At 34.7% G+C, this 17374-nt stretch overlaps 2 protein-coding genes across 2 annotated transcripts in view; one reads left to right on the top strand and one right to left on the bottom strand.

The window, feature by feature from the left end:
• Nucleotides 1-17374, top strand: part of LOC142350263 (uncharacterized) — a 484377-nt gene that overhangs the window by 245623 nt on the left and 221380 nt on the right. The gene's annotated exons all lie outside the window — the stretch shown is intronic.
• The window catches only part of LOC142350540 (uncharacterized), a 44403-nt gene that overhangs the window by 4459 nt on the left and 22570 nt on the right, over nt 1-17374 (bottom strand). Inside the window, exons 4-8 of the mRNA XM_075402388.1 lie at nt 11081-11141; nt 8083-8273; nt 4670-5733; nt 1496-1673; nt 305-373 (exon numbers count right to left, since the gene is read on the bottom strand). Coding sequence (XP_075258503.1) covers nt 305-373; nt 1496-1673; nt 4670-5733; nt 8083-8273; nt 11081-11141 — 1563 coding nt within the window. The remainder of the gene's footprint in view (nt 1-304; nt 374-1495; nt 1674-4669; nt 5734-8082; nt 8274-11080; nt 11142-17374) is intronic.

The following is a 17374-nucleotide window of genomic DNA, read 5'->3' as shown; positions in this document are numbered from 1 at the left end:
GTTTCAAATCATAGACTTTTCTTAACGCATTATTTGCTGTTTTAAACGCCATCTTCGTTCAAAAAGTGTTCAATATATGACGTTAGGTCCGTGATCGTGCGCAACCTTCTTAATTTAGAACTATAATTTGCATATTCAACAGAAAAGGTTTCTAATGCACGAAAAAGTTATCTTGCAAGAAAGAAATATTATTTTGCAAGATGAACGTAAGATGTACTCAATTCACTAAGGTGTTAAAGCACCCGCACCATCAAAATAGTAGAACTAAGGGCTAATTACAAAGAAAAGAAGACCCGTCAACAACCTTTAGGGGCTCCCAGACAAATTGATCTTCCGTTTTGCAAAAAGTCGAAAGAATGATATCTGCCAATTGCTGTCCACGAGATATGATATCCATTCATTATATCCCTATTACAATTTAGCCTATATTACCCAATTTAGCATACTCAACTGCCCGAAAAATAGGTTAAATTTGAAGTTGGTCAAAGACCCAAATATTTCAAAGAGTGCATGACAAATAAATATTAAAACTAAAAAACAATAAGAGCCCAGATCTTTTCTTCATTAACATTTAGTTGATTGTATGATATAACAAACAAGATCAGTTTGCAATATAACGTCACATTAAAAATTCAAAACTCAGTCAAAATTTTAACCAAAGCATGTCTAAATATATCTTTTTTTAAGAATTGACAAGAAAATTACCTTCATAACGAGGCTTAAATTTAACAGGTCAGATATAATACATACATTCTATTTCTCAAGTAGAATTTTAAATCAAAAAAAAATAAGAGTTCCGTATTCTACTAAACATAAAAGTAACTTCTGAAGTAGCTGACGTTTCTTTCAAATGGTAGAATTCTTAATTGCTGGAGTAGATGCTGTTTTAACAATCTTTTAAATTCCATTTGACATATCAAATTCATAATAGGCGAACAGACAAAACAGTGCCGGACAAAATAGTCCCGAATAGTAAAATATTCCCAGACAAAACAGTCCGTAACAAAATAGTCCCAACTGAACTTACATAGTTAGACACATACACACCAATTAACAAAGGAGCCACATAAATTATTCATATAGTTGTATTTCATTGAACAAATATTAAGCTGATTACAACTTAGTTTTAGCCAAACTATTTATTTTGAAACAAGTTTTTGGTTTTGTCCTCGTTCATATCAATTAAAAATTAACATTCAGAAAATTAACTCATAGATTATATTTGTTAATTGTTTGTAGATTATCTTTTATAATTTTTTCGATATTTATTCGGGACTATTTTGTCTGGGACTGTTTTGTCTGCTTTTATTGGACTATTTTGTCTGGGAATATTTTGTCTGCTTTTATTGGACTATTTTATCTGGGAAAATTTTGTCTGCTTTTATTGGACTATTTTGTCTGGAATATTTTTCAATTTGGGACTATTTTATCTGGGACTGTTTTGTCCAGACACGGCATAATAGTGAAGAAAATTAAATGGATGGATATAGGAAACCATTTAGGGTGCGAGTTGGTTCCTGGCTCATGATCACGCGGAAATCAAATTTGACCAAGTCAACACACTTCAGAGATCCGTCGCATTCCAATGTCAACAACTGTGAATGGTCGCGCGGAGAGAATCTAAGGCATGAAATTCCGTGAAGCTGCAAATCGAACTTAAAAGTTTCCAAATTCTGTAAATAAACAGACAAAAAACTGGATTAGTGAACATCTTAGTTTTCTAAAAATCTGTCTTATATTTTAAGATTAATTCAACTAAAACAGACAAAACTTATTCAGTCGAGCGAAAAGACTTCGTAATTTTACAATTGGTGAAACGGTAACAGAAGATTCCGGATCTCCTTATTCTGTTCACGTTGTTAGCAGGTATTTGTACAGCAACTAAATTAATTTGTTCTTTCATTGAAAAAAGTGCATTTTATGACTGAAACTGTGACTTGCATTTTGCTAATTATCATTTTGCATTTTGATGTTTTCTGGTTGTCACACAGTTTAGTGGGTGCATATTATTTGCATCCCCCCAGACGCAAGTGCCAAATTTTTACATAATTTACTATGTAATGGCACGTGCTGTAAATGGGGGGTGCATAACGTTCTGGACACAAACGGAAACGATCCATCATTTTATCATGTAAAAACATTTACAGAAAATCGTGAATGCTATTGTCATTTAGTGGTCATCAAACACATGATCAAAAGCAGAGCAGAGCTGTTGCATAAGAAAATCCCAAACCTACTATAGGACTAGGCAGCCGGATCATGAGTTGAAAAAAAAACAACAGATCTTTCAACTCTTTTTAGAGCGGAAAGATACACCTGCTAGCGTTGCATAAATTGCTCTCGAACGTCAGTTCGAGAGCAATTTATGCAATTTAACTTGGCAATTTAATTCATAGGTGCGTGTAACCCAGATAAAGCTTTATGGGTCCCAAAAATTCTCACCAGGGAGGGGTTCAAACCCTTGATCTTCTGTATGCTGAACAATCACTATCTACTTGTCAATCACGGCCAAGTTTTGTTTTAACGACAGATTTCCTCGAGTGGCGGCTTGGATCGGGCTGAAAATTTAAAAAAACGGATCCCAAACGTGGGCAATTAAAGACAAAAGTGGAAAAAATTTCATTAAATTCTTCTAGAAAAAGGTGTCCAAGCCGTTAAAACCATAATCTATTCCCTAAAAAACTATAAGTTCAATTTTGCTTATTTTCTGTACAGCACTAAAATGATTCGCCCTACCAATAACTTGATAATGTGACAAAACCAGAAAAAACCTGAAAAAATGGCAAACGTCCAAAAATCATTTTTTTTTCGAAATTAGGAGTCTTGAAGCCGGAAAATATTTATTTAACCTTAAAGCCTCCATAGAGATTTAATTAAGCTGAAGATGCATTCTGTCCTTGCTGAAATTAAGCTGCAAGTTGACCAAAAAACAGTGGCAAAGCTCTATAATCCTATGGTGTTTATTTTGAAAACAAATGAGTTTAAAAGTCAAAACGACAAAAATTTTCGACTAAAATGTTTCAAAACATTAACTGGCCATTCAACCTGTCAATAGTGAGCCTACATATGAATTGTTCTGCAAGTTGACCAAAAAACAGTGGCAAAGCTCTATAATCCCTTGTTTATTTAGAAAGCAAATGAGCTTAAAAGTCGAAACGACATAATTTTCAACTAAAATGTTTCAAAACATTAACTGGCAAATGAACCTGTCAATAGTGAGCTTTCAAATCAATGTTTCATTTCTGTAATGACAATGAAAAACAGTATTATTTTGTTTTAGAAAAGACAACCACTGATTACAATCCGGATTATTTTTGGATTTAGAATTCCACGATCAGACCAAAACTAGCCTTGCTATTACTCTTCGCAAATTATGAACATGCAATGGTTACCTGTTTAATGGATACAGATAATGACAAAAAAGTTCGTATGTCAAAGAAAAACGATGCTGTTTATAATTATCGAGGTTTAGCTAAAACCGGCAAAGTTTCCATCCTAGTAAACTTTCAAAGAGACAGCAGAGGTAAATTAGCCATCTCTTGAGTTGAGGCAAATTGTGTCAGCAATTTCTAGGTGTGCATTTTCGGCAAATTCAAGCAAAGCTGACCAAAAAAGCTTATTTCTTGCATTTTTCGATGAAAAAAGCTGATTTTTAAAAAAAAATAAGTAGAAAAAATTTGGGCCAAGAATTAGAAAAATTTCATCGACAATCTTCTATGTTTACAAAAAACAAACCAACGACGACACTTTTTAAAACAATTTTAACATATTTTAGCAAAGCTGACAAAAAGATAGTCAACAATACCGGAAAATGTGAATAACCTCGTTAACTCCCTTAACAAAACGAAATTAAAAAAATATTCTTAATTCCATATTCTACACTGGACGGGCTTTCTAATGATACCACTCACAGCTCTCTACGATCAACATGTCGATCGACCAAAATTGACTGAACAAAAGAACCGTTTGAGTATATAGTTCCTCCCCCGCTAAAGTGGGTAGGAACCTAACCGACTAACGCCTCGCGAATTGCTCTCAAACGGTTGGCCTCGGTAGTAGCCAGCTGGGGCTTGGGGAGGCTAGCATTAGAGGGGGTTGATGAGGGAGTGCTGGGGGGAGGGTTGACTGAGGGGGGGGGCAAATTTTTAAGATTCAGAACCGCCCTTCACACCGTGAAATTTTTTCTTCAAAACAGTTTTGGTGACTTGCACACTTAGACTAGAAAAGCGTAAGGCTCTAAGAGAGCTGCTCAGAAACTTAATGCCCTCCGGGCGCTACCAGTTCATCCCGTTATTGAGGACAAAAAGTCAAAAAAGGGTCAGACTGAAAATCGGTCAAGCCAAAGTCGCATAAAAAAGACCACAGTACTAATATAAGTGCTACAAACTTTGTTTGAGAGCAATTAATAAAGAACACAATTATTTTTTAAAAGCCAGGAAGTCGAATGACTTTTTCAAAAAAAGATTCGCATTTAAGCAATCAAAATAGTCATTCGTAAATCTGCCAAAATCAATTATTTTAACATTGAATAAAAACAAAATACTGGTGATTTAATTTGATGCATAATAAACCACTCTCAATGCCCTTCAGACAATTTTCAATTTTTACACACAAAAAAATCAGTTTTTTAAAGAAAAATATATTGAATATCTCATCACTAATCCAATGCCTCTTTGTCTCTGTCGATGTTCAGAAATGCCAGAGAGCCATAATAACCTGCAACTGCCAGCATCACATTGCTGGTTCCGGGGTGTATATCTATGTCCATAATTTGTTCTTTGGAAAAACACTTTCCAGCTTTTCTATATTCTAAGGAGTAAAGTTTCCTTAACGCATCTCGATTTGCTAAAATCTCTCTCCCAGTCATCCGAGCTTCACTTACTGTGTTTAGCGCGCAGTTTTTAAACTGATCAAAATTGTCACTCGCGATTAAAGAATTCAAGCTCCCTTCGGATATTACAGATTGCGGGGCATTGGCGAACAGCGAGGGTAAATTTTCCTTTTTGAGACGACCTGACTCGCGTCTAGGCCCGGAGCCGTAGTCAACTTTCTTGTAAACTTTGACAACTTTAGGTGGTTTTGGAGCTAAAAGCGACGAATCCGAATTCAGTTCGATGTCTTGTAGAAATTGTTTATTTTCTTCCATATTTCTCAACCTCATTTGTTCAAAAAGCGACACACTTTTCGGTTTGGCAAAATATTTCACGCGTTTCTTATTAACTGCAACACATATTTTACTAGAATTGACACTGGTTCCGTCAAAAATTTCAGGTTGGACAGTTTTGGTCGACACGTCTAAATGAAACTCTTTATCACTTGATGCAAAACCTGCATTCGATATATTTTCTTTGTTTTCAGCATCGTTTTCGTCGCATAAATCAATCAACTCATGAATGGTGGAGTTGCTTGTTTGATTTTCGGCTTTAAAAAGAGAACGATTTTGAACGCATCTCTTTTCCTCAAAATCTTTGGGCAAAATTGCAAAGTCACAATCAAATTTTGCTTTCGAACCTGTTTCAGAAGATTCCATTCCACATTTCATTTTCAAATCATTTACATCACTTTCCTCTGTCAAGTCAACTAGTTCAATTTCTTGACCAGAGTTTGGACAGTCGAATGCTTTCTGGTTTGTCACTGTTTCAAATGCCTTTTTTTCACTTTCAGTGTTGTCTTGTATCGAAAACCACTTTCTCTTTCCGGCTCTAAAACAGTGCTCAGAGCTCATTGTCACGACTGAAAATTTTTCATTACAATTGACACCTTTTTTCATAAAAGACAATTGTTATCAAACAATAAAGATGAAAAGGTCGCATTGTTTAAAAAGTCGTAAAAAGTTGGGATTGCTGTCAGTGAATTAGGCCAGACCCTAGTTAGGCACTTTTTACAGTCTTGAGGATAATAGAACTATGGCTACTTATTTTTGCGCGCAAAGTAAACTTTCCTAAATCTATCTGACTAACCGACTAGGAAAATACTGAAGACAAACTTCAATTATTACAAAATTTGTTTCAGAATTTTATTTTGGATTACACTAACGCAACTAGAATCATTTGGAGAAGTTTGAACTATTCTCTTACTACATAAAAACAATATATAAAAAACTTTTCCAGACTTCAGGTGAGTCTCATACTCTAACTGCGTCTAAATTTAAAATCAAGAAAAATTTTTGTTTGATTAGATCAAGAAAATGGAAAAAATCGTTGACACGGTCTGTGATTGTCTTTATAAAACCTCTACATAGAGACCTGAAAAAACTATCTGATACTACGAGTTTTCAATGTACAAATAAAACACTGATATTTAAAAAAAGACAGAAGTCCGAGAAAAACCGAAGGCTAATTAAAAGAGAATGCAAACGAAGTGACGATGAAAGCAGGAAACAACGCATATAGTTCTCGTCTTCAGGGCAGAAAAACATTTCAATGAAGTTATTTATTCTGCCGAGGAACTATGTACTAAAAAACTGTAGATATTTAGGACTTATCATCGATTCCAATTTGAGATTCCGTGCTCAAATAAAAAGAGTTCCTGTAAAATGGCTGCAACCTTTAGGTGAACTCACTTATACGGCAACAGGTACCCTTCAAAGCTCTGTTGCCGTTGTAAAAGTCATAATCTAATTTAATTTTGTTGCAGTTTGTAACGGCTGCTATCCTATCAAAGTCAAGGAAAACTTTACACCGCCCAGTTCGTTTCAGCGGTTTCAAATCTGTCCGGATATTGTGTTTTTGCAGTTAACTTTTGTGAACTGTATTATCCGCTATACTCTAGAATGCCGTTGCATTACTTGATATTCAATAATGTCAAATAACTGCTTGTTCAGCTTTGCTGAATAACAAATAACTTTGCTTCAACTAAGCAAAAGTCCAAAATTTCAAATAACCATTGAGTCTCAAATTGGATGTTTTCAATGATATCTCCTTAACCACAAATACTAGTGAGATAAAATTTCACAGGGTTATGAGCGTTAGGTAGGCCTACTATCTGATGTAAAAATAAGCAACGCTGCGTAAACTGCGTTGGTGGGGCTACCTTTTATATTTTATACCCAATCTTAATACATGGGCGAAAAACAAAGTCTTGTACATCTTTGCAACCAAGTTCTCAGATCTACCAATCAAGAAACTGGAATCAGCCTAGTCAACTGGTAACAGAAAGAAACAAGAACGAACAGTCTATCTGTTCTATAACTCAATTTATTAGAACTTCGTTCCGCAATGTGAAAATTTGAGAATTTCAAAGTCAATTCTATTTTCAATAAGTCAGAGTAAAGTTAGGCTGTACAATCACTAATATGATCTACAGAAACAAGACATGATATCAAGTAATTTACCGCTCAAGAAAGTGTGCTTCAAAACGCACTGTATGTCAGTTTAATACGACAAAATTAACGAGTTTCTTCTGATTTTTGGTAGTTTTTCAAGCTCCTTTTATGCTGCTAGTCATGTGGATTTACATGTCAAATTCAACTGTTGATTGGTTGTAGATAATAATGTCGACAGAATGTGAACACTTTTCCATAACGTCACATTTTCGGTGTAAATTTAATGTCATGGGAAATTTGTTAACCATGTAGAAGTTTTGTCATATATTCTGTATCAATAACAGGTTGATTCGCAATCCAATCGCAAAGAATCTGATGCAATACTGTTAAGTCGTAGTATTGTTTTGCTAGTGGTTGAGGTAGTTCGAGTTTGAGTTTCACTTCATGAATGACGATTGTGTACTAATAATAGTTGCTAAAAATAAATGTTGAACAAAATGAACAAATCTGTATGGCTTCAGTAGAATGTAGCATTAAATTTTGCTTGTCATGCTATTCTAAATTGAACTGTTCAGGTTGGACAGTTTTGGTCGACAATTCTAAATGAAACTCATTACTACTTGACGCAAAACGTGCATTCTCTATATTTTCTTTGTTTTCAGCATCGTTTTCGTCACATAAATCAATCAACTCATAAATATCGGTGGTGCTGCTTGTTTGATTTTGAGCTTTAAAAAGAGAACGATTTTGAACGCATCTCTTTTCCTCAAAATCTTTGGGCAAAATTGCAAAGTCACAATCAAATTTTGCTTTCCAACCTGTTTCAGAAGATTCCATTCCACATTTCATTTTCAAATCATTTACATCACTTTCCTCTGTCAAGTCAACTAGTTCAATTTCTTGACCAGAGTTTGCACAGTTGAATGCTTTCTGGTTTGTCACAGTTTGAAATGCCTTTTTTTCACTTTCAGTGTTGGCTTGAATCGAAAACCACTTTCTCTTTCCGGCTCTAAAACAGTGCTCAGAGCTCATTGTCACGACTGAAAATTTTTCATTACAATTGACACCTTTTTTCATAAAAGACAATTGTTATCAAACAATAAAGATGAAAAGGTCGCATTGTTTAAAAAGTCGTAAAAAGTTGGGATTGCTGTCAGTGAATTAGGCCAGACCCTAGTTAGGCACTTTTTACAGTCTTGAGGATAATAGAACTATGGCTACTTATTTTTGCGCGCAAAGTAAACTTTCCTAAATCTATCTGACTAACCGACTAGGAAAATACTGAAGACAAACTTCAATTATTACAAAATTTGTTTCAGAATTTTATTTTGGATTACACTAACGCAACTAGAATCATTTGGAGAAGTTTGAACTATTCTCTTACTACATAAAAACAATATATAAAAAACTTTTCCAGACTTCAGGTGAGTCTCATACTCTAACTGCGTCTAAATTTAAAATCAAGAAAAATTTTTGTTTGATTAGATCAAGAAAATGGAAAAAATCGTTGACACGGTCTGTGATTGTCTTTATAAAACCTCTACATAGAGACCTGAAAAAACTATCTGATACTACGAGTTTTCAATGTACAAATAAAACACTGATATTTAAAAAAAGACAGAAGTCCGAGAAAAACCGAAGGCTAATTAAAAGAGAATGCAAACGAAGTGACGATGAAAGCAGGAAACAACGTATATAGTTCTCGTCTTCAGGGCAGAAAAACATTTCAATGAAGTTATTTATTCTGCCGAGGAACTATGTACTAAAAAACTGTAGATATTTAGGACTTATCATCGATTCCAATTTGAGATTCCGTGCTCAAATAAAAAGAGTTCCTGTAAAATGGCTGCAACCTTTAGGTGAACTCACTTATACGGCAACAGGTACCCTTCAAAGCTCTGTTGCCGTTGTAAAAGTCATAATCTAATTTAATTTTGTTGCAGTTTGTAACGGCTGCTATCCTATCAAAGTCAAGGAAAACTTTACACCGCCCAGTTCGTTTCAGCGGTTTCAAATCTGTCCGGATATTGTGTTTTTGCAGTTAACTTTTGTGAACTGTATTATCCGCTATACTCTAGAATGCCGTTGCATTACTTGATATTCAATAATGTCAAATAACTGCTTGTTCAGCTTTGCTGAATAACAAATAACTTTGCTTCAACTAAGCAAAAGTCCAAAATTTCAAATAACCAGTGAGTCTCAAATTAGATGTTTTCAATGATATCTCCTTAACCACAAATACTAGTGAGATAAAATTTCACAGGGTTATGAGCGTTAGCTAGGCCTACTATCTGATGTAAAAATAAGTAACGCTGCGTAAACTGCGTTGGTGGGGCTACCTTTTATATTTTATACCCAATCTTAATACATGGGCGAAAAACAAAGTCTTGTACATCTTTGCAACCAAGTTCTCAGATCTACCAATCAAGAAACTGGAATCAGCCTAGTCAACTGGTAACAGAAAGAAACAAGAACGAACAGTCTATCTGTTCTATAACTCAATTTATTAGAACTTCGTTCCGCAATGTGAAAATTTGAGAATTTCAAAGTCAATTCTATTTTCAATAAGTCAGAGTAAAGTTAGGCTGTACAATCACTAATATGATCTACAGAAACAAGACATGATATCAAGTAATTTACCGCTCAAGAAAGTGTGCTTCAATACGCACTGTATGTCAGTTTAATACGACAAAATTAACGAGTTTCTTCTGATTTTTGGTAGTTTTTCAAGCTCCTTTTATGCTGCTAGTCATGTGGATTTACATGTCAAGTTCAACTGTTGATTGGTTGTAGATAATAATGTCGACAGAATGTGAACACTTTTCCATAACGTCACATTTTCGGTGTAAATTCAATGTCATGGGAAATTTGTTAACCATGTAGAAGTTTTGTCAAATATTCTGTATCAATAACAGGTTGATCCGCAATCCAATCGCAAAGAATCTGATGCAATACTGTTAAGTCGTAGTATTGTTTTGCTAGTGGTTGAGGTAGTTCGAGTTTGAGTTTCACTTCATGAATGACGATTGTGTACTAATAATAGTTGCTAAAAATAAATGTTGAACAAAATGAACAAATCTGTATGGCTTCAGTAGAATGTAGCATTAAATTTTGCTTGTCATGCTATTCTAAATTGAACTGCTCGAAATGACCTTGAAGTGCTATTCAATTTGATTTCTGAGTTGTTAAGCTCAGCCGCAATACAGTTTCATTCCTCAAACTCAATTGCAGGTCAAAATTACCGTTCAAACCAAAAATAAACTGCTGAATTAAAACTTGCAAAATGCGAAAGAGAGGAACAAAAACAGCAAATATTGTCAGGATATATTATGGGCGGAGCCACTAAAATGAGTTTCAGATTTTAAAAAGAAAGTTTGCTAGCGAAACCAACTAACTGGAAAGTTTCATTCAAAAGGAAATTTTTCAGCTCAAACTGTCCAACTAAACACTTAAAAATACTGGAAGCAAACAGAAACTACTTTAAAAAATACAAAAAATAGAAACAGTTCCGATTGAAAAAAGTTGGATGAAACTCTGGCGATATTAAAATCAGCAAAAGTAGCAAATATTAAAAAAAAATGCAAATTATTTCAGAGGAAACAAACAATTGAAGCTTAAATATTTTAAAAACCCGGTAGCCAAAAAAAGAAGGCGATAATTGGCATGTTTTCACTGGTAAGCATTAAATTCAGGCGTAAAGACTCATCATTAGAAGCTAAAAAGTCAATAAAGGTGTATAGCAAAAAAAAAACAAAATCAGTAGATTCATTATTTATATTTAAATTGCACAAATTGATATTGTGAGAACTAGCTCACCTGGACGCAGCTGGTCTCAACAATCGAACAAATCTCAATCCAAAAGCTTTTAAAAAGCTATCTAAACTCAGTTGAATCAACTGCTAATGTAAACACCAGAAGAACAGTCTACGATCAGGACTTATGAAAATTGGAGGTCTTATGGGTCCAAATTTCAAAACCCAAATGTAATACACGATTAAAACTACTTCTACTCAATTTTTTACTCAGTTTGTCTAAAACTAAACATCAAGCAAAATGATACTGATCAAACGTTAGATAAGACTTAAAAAAGTAAATGTAACCTATTGATAGGTGTTGCTGACAAGGAAAAAATTGAGCAAATGTTAAATTCATTATTTGGAGAAAAGATAAAAAAGAATATCGAAGACGTCTTCAAACTTTTTCTGATCCATGAGATTGAAAAGTTCAAACAAGAAAGATTCTAAACGGCTAGCAAAGAACAAATTTATTTAGAGTCAATGTCACTGCTGAAGATTCCAAAAAAATCCACTTTAATTTTTTGACCAGGCCATTGAAAAAGATAACTTTTCGCACAGCGTAATTAGAAAAAATACTGTAAAAAAAATAAAAATCAGCCATAGAAAAAACAGTATAATACATCTAGATCTCTTCGGTTGTTGCCTAAAATCATGGAATAGTTTTCGAAGATTACAAAAACCCGAAGAACAGATCAAAACAATTGGATTCATTTAACATAGTATGGAAATGCGCGGAGTTCTTTTCTTTGATTGAAGACCCAGAGGAGCAGCAAAGAAGTAATGATGTATCGAAAACATGATCACTCAAAAAAAGTTTCGTCAACAATTATTTGCGTATTTTTTTTAACTGGGCGAGTCCTGAAACCAAACACACAAACAACCAAATTGAGAGTTAGATCTTTAAAAAATTCACGTTTTTCCAAAAACAACTAATTCTCAACTCATGAACAAAGAAAAATAAATTCTGACCAACGAGGCTGGAAGAAATTTAGGAGATGAAATCTTATATAAGCAATCCAATCAACATTTGGTGTACTATATAGATGATGATACATACCATCATAATCAGCACTAGCGATGCTTTTTATAGAGGTATAGAAGTACACTTCAGAGCTGCACTTCACTTCAGACTTCTATGACTACTTCAGGTTCAAATTGAATTGAAATGAATTGATTTATTTATCTTATAAGAGCTAAAAAGATCGAAAACAAATAAGCATTAGCACCAGAAGGGACTCGGATACAGACGCTAGGCCCAACGAGACAGCCCTGGAAACAATGATTAAGAATTGTGAAAACCCAGGGAGGGAAACCTGTGAACTCGGGTAGTTAAGAGGTTGTTAATTGTGATACTATTTCGCAAGTCAGTTTCTTTTCAAATTTTTCAAAGAAACACTTGAAAGCATTATTACTCATTTTCATTAGCTTTTGCAGTATCAAATAATTTGCTTTTATTAAGTTGTAGGATTTATTCATTCGAACATTTAAGGAACAATCACCTGCTCTTGACCTGATTTTGTTGGCAAAATGCCTTTTAAAGATAATCTAGGACTACCCGTGTTTTAAAGGACCCGTCTTTTAAAGGACTACCCGTGTTTACTAGGTTATTTAACTCCTGCATTAGGCTACCTGTTATGGCTACCTGTGTGCAAAAAAAGTGTTCAAAATAAAAGCTACTTATTGATCAATCATCACTATGAACTAATAAAAAGGCCAAGTAAAAGTAGGAAAGACTCTGTTGACTTCCTACCATCATTGCGCTTTACCTGGCAACAAAAGTTCGATCGAAATTTCAGCGTTTATCATTCTGAGTTTTGCTATAATTATACAAACACAAAATACATCAACAAACGGAAAATAGCGTGAACTCTCGGCAACTTTAAATAACTCCAAACCATATTTTGTGCAGTACAGAAAACAAAATTCAAAACAACCGTTTTCGGTACACATTTCATTCATATTATTTGTGCATTATCGCATTGACCGAGAAGCGAGTGAAGGGAGAAAATCAAAGAACCAAGTTGTGTTCTGTGAGAACCAATGTAACAAAAAAAAATTCGACAGACGAAGCAACTGAGCTACGAGTGATGCAAAGAAGATAGCATCAACTTGAAGCTCTCAATCTAAAACCAAAACCACAAAGGAGACATAGATTGCATAGATGTAGAATGCAGATAGACAAAGAACTGAGTTGAAGGACTGGCTAAGGCTATCAACAAAATTTAAAGCTTGAAACGATTTAGATGCGATAATTCATTAGTAACAGCTGTCGTTATGAAACACCCCTCTGCGGACCGCTAAAAATGTAGTAACTTCAAGACACCTTAATATTGGCATCAAAAGTCCTTTAGAGAGTGACGTAGTTCATTTCTGATAAACAAAATTGCCCGTCAAAGAAAAATATTCAGAAAAGGAGCGAAGAACAAATGGAAGGAACACGCGGGCTCACTCACACACAATCCAACATTTAATCCAATTTTTGGAATCTAACTTTGGTTTTTGTATCGGCACATTATCGGATGATTGACACCTCTTGCATTTACAAATTTTGGTTAATGAGTTCACCTTTTTCAAAAACGCGTCTCCTCAGTGACATGTTGATAAAAAACAATTTCTCGATCATCCACCTTTTAACCATTGACATCTTTGTCATTGAATTGCTCATAACAATATTTCAACACAACTGTTTTTCTAAACATTTTTTGGAAAACGACTAAGGAAAAATTATGTATTTTGGTCCAAAACCCGTTTTCAATTGAAGCGCTTTCTATCAATAACAAGACTTTTTCAGAATAAAAAGCTTTTCGATAAGCTTTTTCTGAACAGCTTATTGTCCAGTCATAGAGGTCCGAGTGCCGAAATAGCTGCGAGGCAGCCTCAAGTGATGTAAAATATCAAACTAAAATTTCAAACTGAAAAGGTATATAAGAGTTCAAAAGCTCTAGATTGACCTTTAAAGGGGTTAGAGTGACCTCAATTGATCTTAAAAAATTGGAAGTCAATTTTAAAGCCAGCTGAGTAAGTTATTGCCAAAAAAATTGTCACACAGTTCAGCATAAAACTCATCGCCAATTAGTTTAAGAAATGACGTCATACAAATAAAAGTAGCAAAAGAGCAGTGAAATAGCGGCTTAAAAAAGGTCAACAAAATTGCTCATTTGAAGCTTGCGGTGTGACCAAATGTCAAACGTCAGACGCCAAAACAAAAACCAAGATAAGCGCAATTTAGCTGCGCTCTGCTTACAGCTTCGCAGCTATAAGAACCGTCTTTCAACACTATTCATCTTCGCTCATTGACCCTATTTGCTTGAAACACTTCCGGTGTTCTCTTTTTCATTAGGAAAAAATTCCGTCAACGGACAGTTTTGCGGATCATTTTTCGGTCAATTAACTTTTAACAACATTTTACGGTCAATGACTTTTTAGCGACCTTTTTCGGTCATTGACCGTTTTAGCAACCGCTTAACCGTGCTCCTCGGTAGTACTGTTAAAACATGGTGCTCAGTGAGACCTCTAAAACATGCAACCTTATATGTTCACGCATTGAATATATAAAAGATAGAAAATAGATAGAAGGAAGACTTCGGGTCAAATCAATTTTAAGAAAATTTATGGCAACATCTATAAATCTTGCATAATACATTCAAATAGTAATTCCGTTTAATATAGGCTATTTTTGAACAGCTATTCGTAACTTTAATCAATGTCTTCATCAACAATGAATCAATAGGCATCAAAGTATAAACAGAAACAAAGAAACCAAAGTTCCAAAGATCTCAGAAAGAGAAGCAATTTTTCAAACACTGAAGCGAAGGAAGATAACAATTTATAAGTTTGAGCACAAATGATCTTTGAAACATCGGCAAAATTGAATCTCAGGTACTCTTTCCTCAACACTCCCCCCCCCCCCCCCCCACAACGTTAGAATATGACTATCTATTGTAAATTCCGACCTCGTATAAGGCTATGCAAAAACAAAATTGATTCAAAAACATGCATTACTTAGGGGAGGGAGAGCTAATATACCCTAACTAGGGTCTTTTACATTACACCCCCTGTCAAATACCATCAATATGCCATAATGGGGGCGGGTTGGGGGTGCTAATTTCATGAGGGAGGGGGGCTATGATTGGAAAAGACCCCTGTCCAGTCAACCTTGATCAAGCATCGTGAGTTTTATCCCTTCTTTTACCTTGATAGCCATCCCGTTACTTCCATAAATAAATATTTGCGTGATAATTCAGACCAGCTAAAACGTCAAGTTCGGGATGAAAAACGTATTTTGAACAACTGTAACCGTTTCCAGCAATCTCTAAAATTGGACCACGCTTCAAATACTCGTTAATTCTCTTCTGTTCATAAAGATAATTCAGAGCCACATCTCGTAAATTATTCGACAACCTGCGGTCAATGGCAAACAAACTCAAAGAATTAGGCGCTGACGACTTTTCAAACCTGCATCCCAAAACTAAACTTTCATGTCGTGGGTGCCATATTGCATTATAATCCGGATACTTTAAATGATCGCCAACTGCAGCAACTGAAAGTTTCACTTTTGGGTGACTATTTGCCGTCGATAGCTCAGACGAATTATAAACTCTTAACCTTCCGTCAGAACAAGCTATTAAGAGTTTGTCCCCCGTAACAGGACTGTACTGTACAGACATTGGCCAGGAATTTGCGGTATCTAACAAAGTCTTTCTAATGTTGGACAGAAATCGCAGATCCCAAATTCGAACTGAATTTGCGTTGCAAGTTGTTAGCCGAGGAGATGAAGGGTGAGCCGACAATAAACTAAAAAAAATCTGTCAACAGATTTACAAAAAAGACAAAAAATATTATGCAATGCTTACGGATCGGTAAGGATCCGCTGAAGGGTTTAATGCCGACTGAGCCTTAAAATTATCTATAAATTCATTTAAACAAAAATAAAATATCGTTTATGGACATTTACAGCTAAACGCTCAGCAAAAAGACCTCGCAAAAGTTGATAGCAAATTCTTGAACAATGAGCACAACAGATTACACAGGCATGCAGCTGCAATCAAAATTTTTTTAAAAATTTTTACCTGATGTCTGTGAAAAAAGTGCATTTTGAAGAAGCATATTTTTTGAAGTCTTGAATTAAAATGGCAAACAAAAATCGAACAATTTTTCGGCATTCAACTAATTTGAAATGTCTTCTTTCCAGAAAGGCAAAATATTTAAAATATTTTTTTGGTATTGAAACATAACCGACTAAACGTCGGAAGAATTGCTCTCGAACGACTAGTAGGAGCTATAATCAATCGCAGCCTGCTTCAGTCGGGAAGGAGGGAGGGAGGGGGAGCCTAAATGGGACTAAGAAGTTCAAAAGTGGGCTTCAAATAACCACATTAGAGGTTATCATATACCAATATTAAGATTTAAAGTTTAAAAATGGCACCAGTTTCGGCGCACTATTCATTTGACTTCTAGTATTAAATTGCCGCCAATTGAGTTCAGCTGCTTGAAAATGTGATTGAGAGAGAATTTTGACACTCGAAAAATCAAAATTTCAAGCGAAAATTTTGCATAAAAAAGACACACACGTTTACAATAATTGCTATGAACTTCGTTCAAAAACAATTAATTACTTGTCAAGCTATGAGAGCCTTGATCAGTGATCCAGCGGACCTTTCTTAGAAAGACTTTGGGAAAAAATTCAAAAATTCCAAATTTTTATTTTTATATCTCTAGTACCAAGACAGTGACCCCAAAAATTATCCTTCGCTAATCTTTTTTTCAATGAAAAATTTCTCATTTGGTCGTTAGAAATAGAGGTATCAGAAAACTCAGCTATAACCATTCCTCTGGAAAAGAGTTATGGGAATTTGAAAAAAAAATGAATCTAAATTTTACGATTCCTAAACTGACAAAATAACTTAATGACAAGATTGCAAATCATTACTCTGTAAATAACTTTATTCAAGTTTGACGTTACTTGATGACGCAATTAATTGCGAAAACGCTCGTTTTTTCAATTGACCATATTGAATTTAACATTTTACAAACACCTGTAAACAATTTGACGGGAAATTGAGCGTCTTTTCCATATTTCTACATTATAGCTCGGCCAAAAAATGAGATCTCAGCTTCATATTTGCTTTCGGCAAATCTTCTTTGAAAAAACTGCAATTTCATGTCCCCGATAGATTCATATTTTTGAACTTCTTTAATGTTACTAATCTGTCTCAATTTTAAAGAAGGAAAGCTAAGTCCATAGGGTGACCAGATTCAGTGTTGCGAAGTTCTTAGACTTTAAAAAAGGTTTAATTTTCCAACTACATATTAG

Source organism: Convolutriloba macropyga, chromosome 12, assembly GCF_964194025.1.
Source record: "Convolutriloba macropyga chromosome 12, txConMacr16.3, whole genome shotgun sequence".
NCBI lineage: Eukaryota > Metazoa > Xenacoelomorpha > Acoela > Convolutidae > Convolutriloba > Convolutriloba macropyga.
This window is presented reverse-complemented; position numbering and strand designations above follow the sequence as displayed.